The sequence below is a fragment of the Mustela lutreola genome, chromosome 7 (genome assembly GCF_030435805.1).
Source record: "Mustela lutreola isolate mMusLut2 chromosome 7, mMusLut2.pri, whole genome shotgun sequence".
NCBI classification, from domain to species: Eukaryota; Metazoa; Chordata; class Mammalia; order Carnivora; family Mustelidae; genus Mustela; species Mustela lutreola.
Window position 1 is genome coordinate 17,934,066 of NC_081296.1, and position 12,163 is coordinate 17,946,228.

Below are 12,163 nucleotides of genomic sequence, written 5' to 3' on the forward strand. Positions count from 1 at the left end.
ACCGTTCATACCCGAATCCCCCTCTTCTTCTCTCCCTGCCTCATTGTCCCTCCCAAGTACCTCCCCAGTACCAACTACTGTTGTCTCCTCAATCAGTTAAAACTGACTGCCTAGCAGCAAACTGGGAAATCGCTCAGAGCAGCGGACTCCAAGTTTACATTTACCCAACGACAGAAAGAGCAAGCTTGGTGCTCCGGGAGCTGGTGAGAAATCACTCACAGTGCATCTGCCATCAAGTGGACTGGATACACTTCCCTTTTGCCCCCCACATTATAAAGCGTCAACCCCATTCAAAAGGAAGCTGAACAGTGAAAGAAACAAAAACAAAACAAAACACAACAAAGGCCCCAAAGCCCCTGCTGTGCTCTATGAGGCATCCCTCATCTGAGGATGGGCAGTCAGGTAGTGAGGAAACACACTGTAAGGAATCCTAAAATGTCTGGAGACCTGCCACGATGTGCCCCGTCCCAGAGCATCAGAACTGGTGTGGAGGGAAGGCAAGCGCTCGGCATGACCAACACCGAAGCCTAATCCCAACCTCTACTGACTGATCCCATGCGCGTTTCCTATTTATCCTTATCTCGGCATTTCTGGGCCTGGCAGAGCATGATGGATTTACTGTGCGCTGACGCTGCTCTGGCTTTCCTGACTCTAGAGCTCAGAGCTGCTCTTCTGGAGAAAAAAGTCCTCCAAGGTAATTCTAAGCAAGAAAGCGCACAATGTCTGTTTATCAAGGACAGTGTTGCAAAGGGACAGGATTGTAGACACAGAGCTCACTGAGGTGTTTCTATCCGAGGAGCACAGCAGCAACAGCAAAGACGGGAAGAACACTGGAGGGCCAGCTCCCCAGGGGCCGAACGTGGACATGGCTGGAGGGGCTGCAGGCGCTGCCAAGGGCCACAGTGAAGCAGAGCCACTGGAGACACACGGGCTGCAGAAGGGCCGCGTACAGACTGTCTGCTAAGTGTGGACGAACGGGGGCAGAAGCACAAGTGCTACGGGCTAGAGACACAAGCAGAGTGGAGGCTGACCACTTAGTTGAATGCCTTGATGTGAAAGGGGGCAGAGACCTAGGACCAGAGAATTGCTTCCTTTGGGATGTGTCCATTCTTAATCTCCATCATAAGACATGTGGAGCATATGGTCTCTTAAGTTCCTTCCAAATCTAAAACCTTAATTCCTAAAATTTAGAAACCTAACTCCGCCTGCAGGGGGAGGGACTGTTAGCCTCACACAACAGAGCACGCAGGGCACCAGGTGACCTTGACGCAGGCAGCCCAGCTGGTATGTGCAGGACCAGCCCGGGCTACTCCCACTGCACCACTGTGCATCTCACGGTGCTGACAGGACCTAACTAGTCATTTTCTGAGTCACCCATCTACCCTGGCTGATTGAAAATTCACACCAGGAAGGGAACAAGACAATCACAGTATAACAAAGAGAGCCATCATCTTTTTTCTATTTCATAAGCTTTTTCTTTCCTGTTTGTAAATTTCAACTGGATGTGTCCTATACTGTTTCATAATAATATAATGCTGGTGCAAAATACATCAATGGTAATACTCTGGGCATGTCTAGGAAAAAAAATGAGATGGAGAAAAACCAAGATGAATGGTAGGTATGCCTTAAAGATCAACAGGACTTTGCTACTCCTCAGGGAAGGTGATTCCAAATATACTTTTCCACTGCAAGCATAATGACGTGTTGGAACTGTGGTCTATAACCAAAGGGTTTATAGGAACGTGTTATAGATTTCACCATTTCATGCTCTCCACTCTCCTGGAGCTACATTCTAGCCACAAACCTGGATTTTCTTCTTGTTCAGAAATGAATTCTAACTAAGCCGTCCCCGCCTAATTAGACTGGATATGAAGTATTAATTTATGTGCTACTTAGTTAAAAAAAAATGCTTACCTGCTTGCTTCTAGTGCAGAGGTTTCTTTAGAACTTTGTGAATTTAAGATTTTTTCAATCTTTTCAACTGATCAAATAACTTGTATAAGCCTCAACACACATATCTATAAAAATAAAAATTAAGCAAACAAAAAACGTCACCATCTTTACTCTTAATCATCTTTATTTCCCATGCTAAATGCAGGAAAATATAAGACCAAAAGTTAACTTCAAATATATAGGGCATGCTATATTTTGAATATTTCTATGAAACACAGAATTCTCAAGAATTCAAATCTTAGTTCTAGAATAAGCATACTTCCATATTGCAAGTTTATAAAGAAAAAAAAAAACCTAGACTTTGCTTTCTCATATTCTATACTCCTATTTCTTCTTTTCCCCATCCTGAATCTTTCTATGGGCATTACTTTCCTATTTTTTAAAAAAGATTTGTTTATTTGAGAGAGAGAGAGATTGCATGTGCGCGTGCAGGGGAGGGGCAGAGGGAGAGAGAGACTCTCGAGCAGACATCCTGCTGAGCACAGAGCTCAATGCGGGGCTCAATCTCATGACCCTGAGATCATGACCTGAGCCAAAATCAAGAGTCAGACGTTTAACCAACTGAGCCACCAGGCGCCCCTCCATTTGTTTTCTTATGGCCCTTTATTCATGTTTTAACCTTGGCTTCCAATCGTACTTACCCTCTCAGTTTACATGTGCATATACCTATATGGCCAAGCACCAAATCATTAAAGACCTTTTACACTACAAATATTATCAAAGAGGTTGAGGAACATTATGAAAACTCTCATCCTTAAAGAACAAAAAAATACAAAGTCATCCATTCAATAAATAGTTACTGAACACCCCTGGGAGCTCGACATTCATTCCGACGGGGAGTGGGGAGGAGGGGGACACGAGAAAATAAAGCAAGAAATACACCCTGCTCTCATAAAGCTTACTGTTTTGTCTGGAAGCGCATGACAAGAATTCTTTGGATAAAAGCTGTGAGGAGATCCAGAGGCGAATTAAACAGAAGGTCCCTCAAACAGGCTCTCTCCCCACTGAGATTTTAACAAATATGCTAATAATACACATAGAAAACATTGTACAGAGCAGCAGGAGAGAGTCAGAAGCCCAGACTCCCAATGCCCGCTGTGCCCCTACATCGTTATGATCATGAAAGACATCAGGGACACTTGAAACTGGAGATAGCACTAAGGGGCACACTCCCGGGGTGAGCCCTCAGATGTACAGAGCCGTTGCCTGTCTCACACACCTGAAACTAAGCCAACACCGCATGCTAACTACTGGGAATCGAAAAAATTAAAGTGAACACCAGAACATAAAGAACACAGGATCAGAAAATAACAACAAACCTACGGCAGAATCCTGAGTTTGCTTTGGAAAGCCCACTTCTCCCCTAGTCTCTAATATAGGCCTATTTTCTTTACAGGGGCGCTGACAATTTATAGAGTCGTTAACTGTCAAGCGCTGCACCGACAACAGTTATCACTGTTTCTTGTTCTGGAAAAAGTGGGTGGTCTTGAGATCGTGTGGGTACCTCTAAAATTCTGTCTTATTATTTCAGGTAGATAACGTGACATAATGCATAAAATGCACATGCGTGAGAGCTTTGAAAAAAACCTGAATAGTGCTGACAAGCTCGCAGAGACAAGAGGAGAGGGCTTCAACTGGCAGGCAGCATAAGAAATCTACTGGAGGGTACCTTTTTCTTCCTTATGTCCTCTTGTTTACACATTCGTTCATCTACTGCCCGAATTCCTTCACTGACAGATGACCTGAGACTCTTTAAAAGAATAATAAAAAAACACATTACAGACATTGTTTTGTCACATTATCAAGTTCCTACATCTCATTCAATTCCACAGAACTTAATACCTGTGCACCAGTACTATGCAGATATTGACCAAAAAAAAAAAAAATGATATACCAGACACAGTTACTGTTGAGGGGACTCATGATCTGGGGGCATAATGACACGAAGGCAGGGTCGCATGGCCAGAAGAAGAATGACACATATACAGTGAAAGTTATGGGGATGAGGGGGCTTAGAATGGAGAACAGATAATATGAAGCAAAGTACAGGAGAGTCTGGAAATGCGACGGGGCTCGAATCGGACTCTGAAAGCCATGTGTACACAGCTGCCGAGGTAGGGAGGGGATGGGGAGCAGATGTAAGTGCAGACACACTCAGGGACAGGGTCAGACAGGCACACAGCCATGTGCACTTCAGGCTTCCTTCTGGAGAGAAGCAGAAATAGGAATGGAGGGCCAACTTCACTGAGATGAGGTCTTTAGATTCTGCCTATTTTGGAGAACGAGAGAATGTCAAAGCACTGATGCATGATGATGAAATGTGGGTATGGAAATACCAGGAATCAAGAATGAAGAACAGAAGACCAGAAAAAGGCAGAGCGCAGAGGTGGAGAAACATGCCCAGAAGCTAATGAATAAAGAGATAATTAGGAAGTAGGGCCAAAACAAAGGTTAACAGAAACAACTAGAATGAAGTAGGCATATCACAAAAATTCCACAGGAAGGTGAATTAATTCACTCCATCAACATTATGAAACCCCTCCTGGACGTCAGTATTGTGGCAGCCCACAGGGATACAATGAAGACAGATATAGTCGGATCCCTCAGTGGTCTGAGAATCTCACAGAACAGCTTCAGAGTTGGGACCAGAAAGGCAGGTCAGGCCTGTGGCTGAGCAGGACCAAAGTGGCCATAAAGACAGGCCATGGAAAAGGGAGGGGATTCCGTGATGGCAGGGGGTGAGGCGGGACGGGAGCCTGTGTGAGTAGAGCAAATCTGCCTCCAGGGAGGGGGTTCGAGAGAAGAGTGGGAGGCCAACGGAAGGCTAGGCTTGGGAAACAACACCACTATAAGGCCCCCCGAGGAAGAGGCACACCAAGGAGGCAGTGGGAGAGCCCCACAGTGGCTGGTGTGGAATCCAACAGTGGACCATGAAAATCCCTTCCATTCCAAGGAAAAGTACCTTTAACAAGATTTTGTAAAATTCAAATGAGACATAAACCATGGAAAGTATTGGCTACCTCAAGGCACAACTCAAGATTTTTACCTATTTCACGAACTCTTTCCTGCCTGCCCCTCCCCTAGGCTTCTCAGCACTGATATTTCCGTTACTCTGCATTTTTCTTGGTTCTAACCATGTACTGTGTCTTCCCTAAAATTATGTTCTCCTTATATTCTCTATAGGATGCAGGCACTGTCTAAGGGGAGGGATGCACGAGGCCATTCAAGCTAGAGGAGACACACAAGGAAGAATGGTGCCGTTTATGACAAGTTTACGACAGGGCATCAGAACGGACAGAGGCCAGAAGTCAGGGCACCAGACACAGACGGGGCGGGGGGAGACAGGGCAGCACAGTTTTCTGTTAGAAGTGATGCCACAATTCCCCCTCCACTGTTCACCCAGGTGGAGTTCCTATTCCCAATGGCTTAGAGGTGGGGAGTCCCATTCCCACAACAGAGATTTTTCTGAGAGAAAATGCAAATGTAACATTTATTAAGTATTACATTTTATTTATATTATCCTTCAGTTCCATTAAGGATTACACAGTTTTTGTAGATCAGCCCAGGAACCTAATCACACGTAGATTACGTGTGTGTGTGTGGGGGGGGTATTTACAAGATTACAAAATGTTAAAATACAAGTCATTCGTAAGTTAGAAACCACTTACATATGACCAAAGTGGCATTAATAAGTTGAATTTGGAAATATGCTTCCTCTCCCCTGACATCTTAAGGTTGTCTACTCTGAGAATATGTCTTCTTCAAATCGAACATGTTTTTTGAGGTTTTTAGCATATGCAAAAACAAAATCATTTACAACTCTTCTGAAGGTGAATATTATAATCATGAACCGCTAAAATATAACCACCAGTACCACCCAACTAACAGATGAAAAGAATTCTTAGAGAAAAGCCGACGAGGTCAACGGGCGTCACAGCAGACTGTTTTCATTAATTGGGGACTTACCAGAACTTCTTGTAACTGTCCCAAAGGCACAGAAAGTTGATTGAGGGCTTTGTCCATGCCAACCTAAAGGCAAAACCAGGTTGGCACAAACACATCACGATAAGGAGTAATAGTGATGTATCTATTTAACGATCAAAGCAGTACCAGATTTAAGTTATTTTTTTGGCACAACCGTATTTTGCTACATAACTAGCTAAACAACAGAAGTGTTATTTGGCCATTAATGTAGTTCATAGAATATGAAAAAAATCTGTTGAAATACATGAAACTATAAAAATAAGGGAAGTCATGAGAAACGAAAGTTTCCTTTAGAACAATTTGCCTTTAGATGACATTTTAAATGAATGTGAAAAATTTTCACAGAAGGTGAACAGTTCTCTGTCTGTAATTGATGATACTCAGCCAGCTGATGTGAAAGTCTGACGGGCTATGTCTCTCTTAAACATTATTATAAGCCTTGAGAAAAATAGAAATTAAACAGAAGTAAAATTTTCTAGGTTTTAAATCCTATTGGGATATTTATCTTAGTGGTATATTTCCCAAAAGCAAAAGTGCATCATTAATTTTAATGCTTCTTCAAATTCCCACGGAGCTGCAACATTCTGTGCTTCTCTAGACAAACAGATTTAAAACAAAATGAAGCATCAACAAGGAGACTTTTCTGCCAAGTAACAAAATTCAACATTTCTAAACGGCTTTTACAAACAATTGATAAGCTCACTGCAAATCATTCTTATATTTTTATAAAACCAAACTTTTTAAATATCAATATTGGCCAATGTTCCCTCAACCTAGCTCTGGCTAACAGATATACCTGGGAGTAAATTAAACATTGTAAGAGTGGTGGACATTTGCTCCTACAAATTAGTCTAAATCAAGGAACACTTCAGGGTAATCACTTCGCAACTAATAAAACAACCCCTTGGGTATTATTATACTTTACTTTTCACTGTTGACTAATGAATTTGAAACATAATCAAACTAGAGCACCCTTAAATGAATAAAAACTAAAACAAACAAAAGATGTATTCCAAAAAGTTTAGTTCTTTTATTAATGAAATTGGTAATTTCTTCAAGTTTCTGGTGGGGTTGGTGGGGTAATCAACTGAAAGCTTTCTAAAAACTCTGCCCTTTTAATAAATATGAAGGAGAGAGAAGGTGAGTGTGTGTGTGTGTGTGTGTGTGTGTGTAGAACTTGTGAATTTCAGGCTTACCAAGTTTGTGGAAAGGTTGACAAAATCTGCATAATCCTTGTTGATGAGCTTGACCATGGCTATTTTAAGAAGTTTATAGTAGAGTTCCAGATCTCCTCTTAGTTCCTCCAGCTGGACACGCTTCCTACAGTCAGACACAAAGTGATCGACGTCGAAATCTTCCTGAAAATCAAACCAGAAAGAAAAAATGATTGCACTGATACCACATTTTACATAGAAAAATAAGATCAGAGAAAGAATAAGAGGCCGTATTACTGCAGGGGAACACACACAGGGACATCAGGGGGTCTGCTCACTTCCTAAGATTATGGGAAAGGGGGCCCTACACCAAGACCATTCTCTCCTGTTGCCTAACTCTACAGGCATTTTATTTCTTTTAATTATACATTTCAAAGAGGCTCTTCTCAAAATAGAAACAGCTTTTTCTTCTTAATTTTAAAAGTAACAAATGTTCACTGTCAAACTTTCAACCAAGCAAGAAATACTTATGTAAGAGAGAAAAAAAAAATCACCCACTCTCTAATGCTCTGCAGTTAAGCACTGTTAATGTTTATTTTTCTTCACTATTTAACACAGCGATTCATATCCTTCCAGACTTTGTTTTGGTCTTTCTCTATACTTTTTTTTTTTTAAGATTTTATTTATTTGAGAGAGAGAGATGGAGAGAACAAGTGGGAGGAGGGGCGGAGGGAGAAGCCAGCTCTCTGCTGAGCTGGGAGCCTGATCCCAGGGTTCATTCCAAGACCCTGAAATCAAGACCTCAACCGAAGGCAGACACTTAACTGACTGAGCCACCCAGGTGCCCTAGTCTGTCTCTTTAAAATATAAATTACTTTTGGGGTGCCTGGCTGGTTCAGAGGGTTAAGGCCTCTGTCTTTAGCTCAGGTCATGATCCCAGGGTTATGGGTTCAAGCCCCGCATTGGGCTTTCTACTCAGCAGGGAGCCTGCTTCCCTGTCTCTTTCTCTGCCTGCCTCTCTGCCTACTTGAGATCTCTGTCAAATAAATAAATAATTTTTTAAAAAATAAAATATCACTTTTTAAAGAAACTGACATATAATGGACACATGTTAGTTTCAGGCGTACAACATAAAAATTCCATATTTTTATCTGTTGTGAAATGATCACCCTAAAACTAGTTAACATCCATCACCAAACATACACATTTTTTTCTTGTGCTAAGAACTCTTAAGCTTTAGCAACTTTAAATATATAATAATATAGGGCACCTGGGTAGCTCAGTGAGTTAAGGCCTCTGCCTTCAGCTCAGGTCATGATTCCAGGGTCCTGGGATCGAGCCCCACATCAGGCTCTCTCCTCAGCAGGGAGCCTGCTTCCTCCTCTCTCTCTGCCTGCCTCTCTTCCTACTTGTGATCTCTGTCAAATAAATAAATAAAATCTTAATATATATATATATATATATATATATATATATATATATATATATACACACACACACTATGCAGCCATCAAAAGAAATGAAATCTTGCCATGTGCAATGATGTGGATGGAACTAGAGAGTATGCTGAGTGAAATAATCAGAGAAAGACAATTATCATATGATATGAGGAATTTGAGAGGCAAATTGGGGGGTGTGGGGGTAAGGAAGGAAAAAAATGAAACAAGATTGGATTCGGAGGGGGGCACCTGGGTGGCTCAGTGGGTTAAAGCCTCTGCCTTTGGCTCAGGTCATGATCCCAGGGTCCTGGGATTCAGCCCCACATCGGGCTCTCTGCTCAGTGGGGAGCCTGCTTCCTCCTCTCTCTCTGCCTGCCTCTCTGCCTACTTGTGATCTCTGTCTGTCCAATAAATAAATAAAATCTTTAAAAAAAAGATTGGATTGGGAGGGAGACAAACCATAAGAGACTCTTAATTTCACAAAACAAACTAAGGGTTGCTGGGGGGAGGGGTGTTGGGAGAGGGTGGTGGGGTTGTGGACATTGGGGAAGGTATGTACTATGGTGTGTGCTGGGAAGTGTGTAAGCCTGACAATTCAGACCTGTAACCCTGGGGCTAATAATACATATTTCTAATAAAAAATAATAAAATAAATATACAATAATACACAGTATTATTTACTACAGTCACTATGATGTACATTACATCCCCAGGGCTTATCTTATTAACTGGAAGTTTATACCACTGGACCCCTTCATCTATTTCCTCCACAACCTCGCCTCTGGCAACTACCAATCTGTTCTCTATGACTTCATTTTGTTTTGTTTTTTAGATTCCACATGTGAGGGAGATCATACAGTATTTCTCTTTCTCTGTCTGACTTATTTCACTCAGCAAAATATCCTCAAGGTCCATCCATGTTGTTGCAAATGGCAAGACTTCCTTCTTTTTATGGTTGAGTAATATTCCATCGTATACACACACATTTTCTTTATCCATTCACCCCGTTGGTGACACTTTAGTTATTTCCAAGTCTTGGATGTTGTAAATACTGCGATACTCACTACTGTGAGTTTGAGTCTTGCTGGCCGCTAGAGCCAGGTGATCTAGAGGTATACACTGGGTAGCAACTGCAAACCTTGGGGCATCATACAAGCATTCAAGCTCCTTTCCAGGAGATAACAGAAAGCAGAAGCGAGGCAGAGGGACAGCGCAAAGATGGTACCCATCAGCTCCATCTTTGGAGAATACCTTACTAGGCTCCTAGATCCATGTTAAATTAGATGCCTGCCCCTCAGGGCTTTAAGATAAGCAAATGAGCCTCTTTCACAGAAATCTGAATGCATTTCAGTCTGCAAGTTCTGTGCTGAGTTCCAGGGTGGGTAAGTCTACTCGCGCGACTGTTTAAGAACTGTTTCTCAGTTTGCCTTGTGGGTCTCATGGGTGCAAGCTCTGATGGCTTTCAAAGCTGGATGTTTTGGGGTCTTGTCTCTTAGATGTACGTCTTGAAAGTTGGAGTGCCAGAAGTGGGGCTCAAACCCTTTGCTCCTCAGGGAGAAGCCTGGGGTTGTGAGTACCCTCCCAATCCCAGGTTGCTGTACCAGGGGTGGGGTTTATGGCAAGACTGATTCTTACTTCAACATAGGTTTTTTTCCTTACTCACCTAATGTGTAGGAGTCACTCAGCTAGTTGTAGGGTTTTTTCCACAGGAAATTTGTCCATATGGAGCTATAGATTCAGTGTGTTATTTCATAGAAGAGATGAGTTCAAGATCCTCCTATGCCACCATCTTGAATGGAAACCCCAGACCTTCTCTATGTATGTGTGTACACACACATATGTGTACACACACACACACACACACACAAATATTCATGCTCTTCTAATCTATTTCCCATCTAGGGGCACCTGGGTGGCTCAGTGGGTTAAGCCTCTGCCTTCGGCTCAGGTCATATCTCAGGGTCCTGAGATTAAGCCTCACATCAGGCTCTCTGCTCAGCCAGGAGCCTACTTTCCCCCCTCTCTCTGCCTGTCTCTCTGCCTCCTTGTGACCTCTCTCTCTGTCAAATAAATAAATAAAATCTTAAAAAAATAATAAAAAAATAAAAAATAAAAACCCATTCTATTAAAAAAAAATTCCCATCTAAAAATATAACTTGAATGTCTTTATGTAAAACACATACATTTCTATTAATATTTTATGTGCATGCTGAGTGTCCCATTGAACATATGTTCCAAATCTTTCATAACCTATTTCCAAGTATTGGTCTCACAGGATTAGCTATCCTGTGTTTCCCCTTTACAATACTGTGATACCCCGGTAGGCTTATATGCTTAGAGGCAATAAATTACCATCTACTTCCCCTGTGACTCTGCTACTCCATGACCTGTTTAGTCAGCAAGAATCAAATGTGATGATTCCCAAACTAGTTAAGGACACCTACACTTACTTCGTAATTATATAGCTTCATTAAACACTATGTAAACCAACAAAATATGACTGCAAAAAAAAAATCACTGTGCTTTTGAAAACTAACACAGCTACTTTGGAAAGATTTGATACAAAGAAATCAATAAGAAAATTTTTGCTAAGTTAGGTATGGGTGAGATGACCACGTACCAGGCAGGGAGGGAGTGATCACAGGATTCTCACTCAATTCAGTTAAAGAAACTGAAACTGAATGCAAAAAAAGACAACATAGAAAGCTTTTTAAAAAAAGATTCTTTTTATTTATTTGAGACACAGACAGACAGTATGAGCAGGGAAAGGGGCAATGGGAGAAGGAGATTCCCTGCTGAACAGGGAGCCCAATGCAGGACTCCATCCCAGGACCCCGAGGTCATGACCTGAACCGAAGGTAGATGCCTAACCTATTGAGCGACCCAAGTGCTGTGATAACTCAGAAATCTAATCTGCAGGCCAGTTTCCAGAGAAAAGACCTGGCACTGTTTCAATGGAGAATAAATGTACATATATTTTTTCCAAATAAAATGCTAAAAACTGTATGTACCATTCCCTAAGAGTACTTGTTTAAACTGACTTTCTTAGTTAATCAACCAAAGACTGACCCTGCTAGTGTCGGACACAAGGACTTCATACCAAACCGTAATTTCACAGTCATCTACAGAAAGCCACCTGCTTCTTACACTGGTGACCAAATTAGCCTGGACCTTTCTCTCCTGAGACCATCTCAGACCTTACATCATAGTTATGTAGTACATCACGGGAGGGGGTCTCGGTTCATAATCCTGGCCATCCTACTCACCAACTGTATACCTTTAGGTCGATCACTTTCCCTGCCTCAGTTACACATTGTTGAAGTTCTTGAACTTCATGATGGCATTCTAAATTGTATAACTGGGGTGCCTATGTGGCTCAGTTGGTTAAGCATCTGCCTTTGGCTCAGGTCATGATCCCAGTCTCTTGGGTTTGAGATCCACATCAGGCGCTCTGCTGAGCAAGGAGCCTGCTTCTCCCTCTGTCCCTTCCTCTTGCTCCTGCACTCTCTCACTCTCAAATAAAATCTTAAATAAATAAATAAATTATATAACTTAGCCTCAGTGAACAAATGCTATTAGGTAATATTAGTACTCAACATTTATGAATTTGTTCTCAGATAAACAAAAGTTGCA

At 41.9% G+C, this 12,163-nt stretch overlaps 1 protein-coding gene across 2 annotated transcripts; it reads right to left on the minus strand.

Moving 5' to 3' along the window:
• Window positions 1–719: 719 nt before the first annotated feature.
• On the minus strand, window positions 720–7,577 carry LOC131835657 (conserved oligomeric Golgi complex subunit 2-like). 2 transcript variants are annotated; one of them, XM_059180090.1, is made up of 4 exons: window positions 7,134–7,576; window positions 5,920–5,982; window positions 3,623–3,703; window positions 720–2,018 (listed from the first exon to the last, which is right to left on the minus strand). In XM_059180090.1, exons 1-4 carry the CDS (start codon window positions 7,188–7,190, stop codon window positions 1,986–1,988), a joined length of 234 nt encoding a protein of 77 aa, XP_059036073.1. In that variant the 5' UTR covers window positions 7,191–7,576; the 3' UTR covers window positions 720–1,985. The 2 variants fall into 2 exon arrangements, with proteins under 2 accessions (XP_059036073.1, XP_059036072.1); XM_059180089.1 differs by lacking the exon at window positions 720–2,018 and having other exon boundaries at window positions 3,379–3,703; window positions 7,134–7,577.
• Between the last annotated feature and the right edge of the window lie 4,586 nt (window positions 7,578–12,163).

Coding starts and splice junctions, on each gene's coding strand:
- LOC131835657 (XM_059180089.1), bottom strand. CDS start 7,190: ATGGTCAAGCTCATCAACAAGGATTATGCAGATTTTGTCAACCTTTCC. Junction 5,983..7,133: donor TCAACCTTTCCACAAACTTG/GTAAGCCTGAAA, acceptor TTTTGCCTTTAG/GTTGGCATGGACAAAGCCCT. Junction 3,704..5,919: donor GACAGTTACAAGAAGTTCTG/GTAAGTCCCCAA, acceptor ATTCTTTTAAAG/AGTCTCAGGTCATCTGTCAG.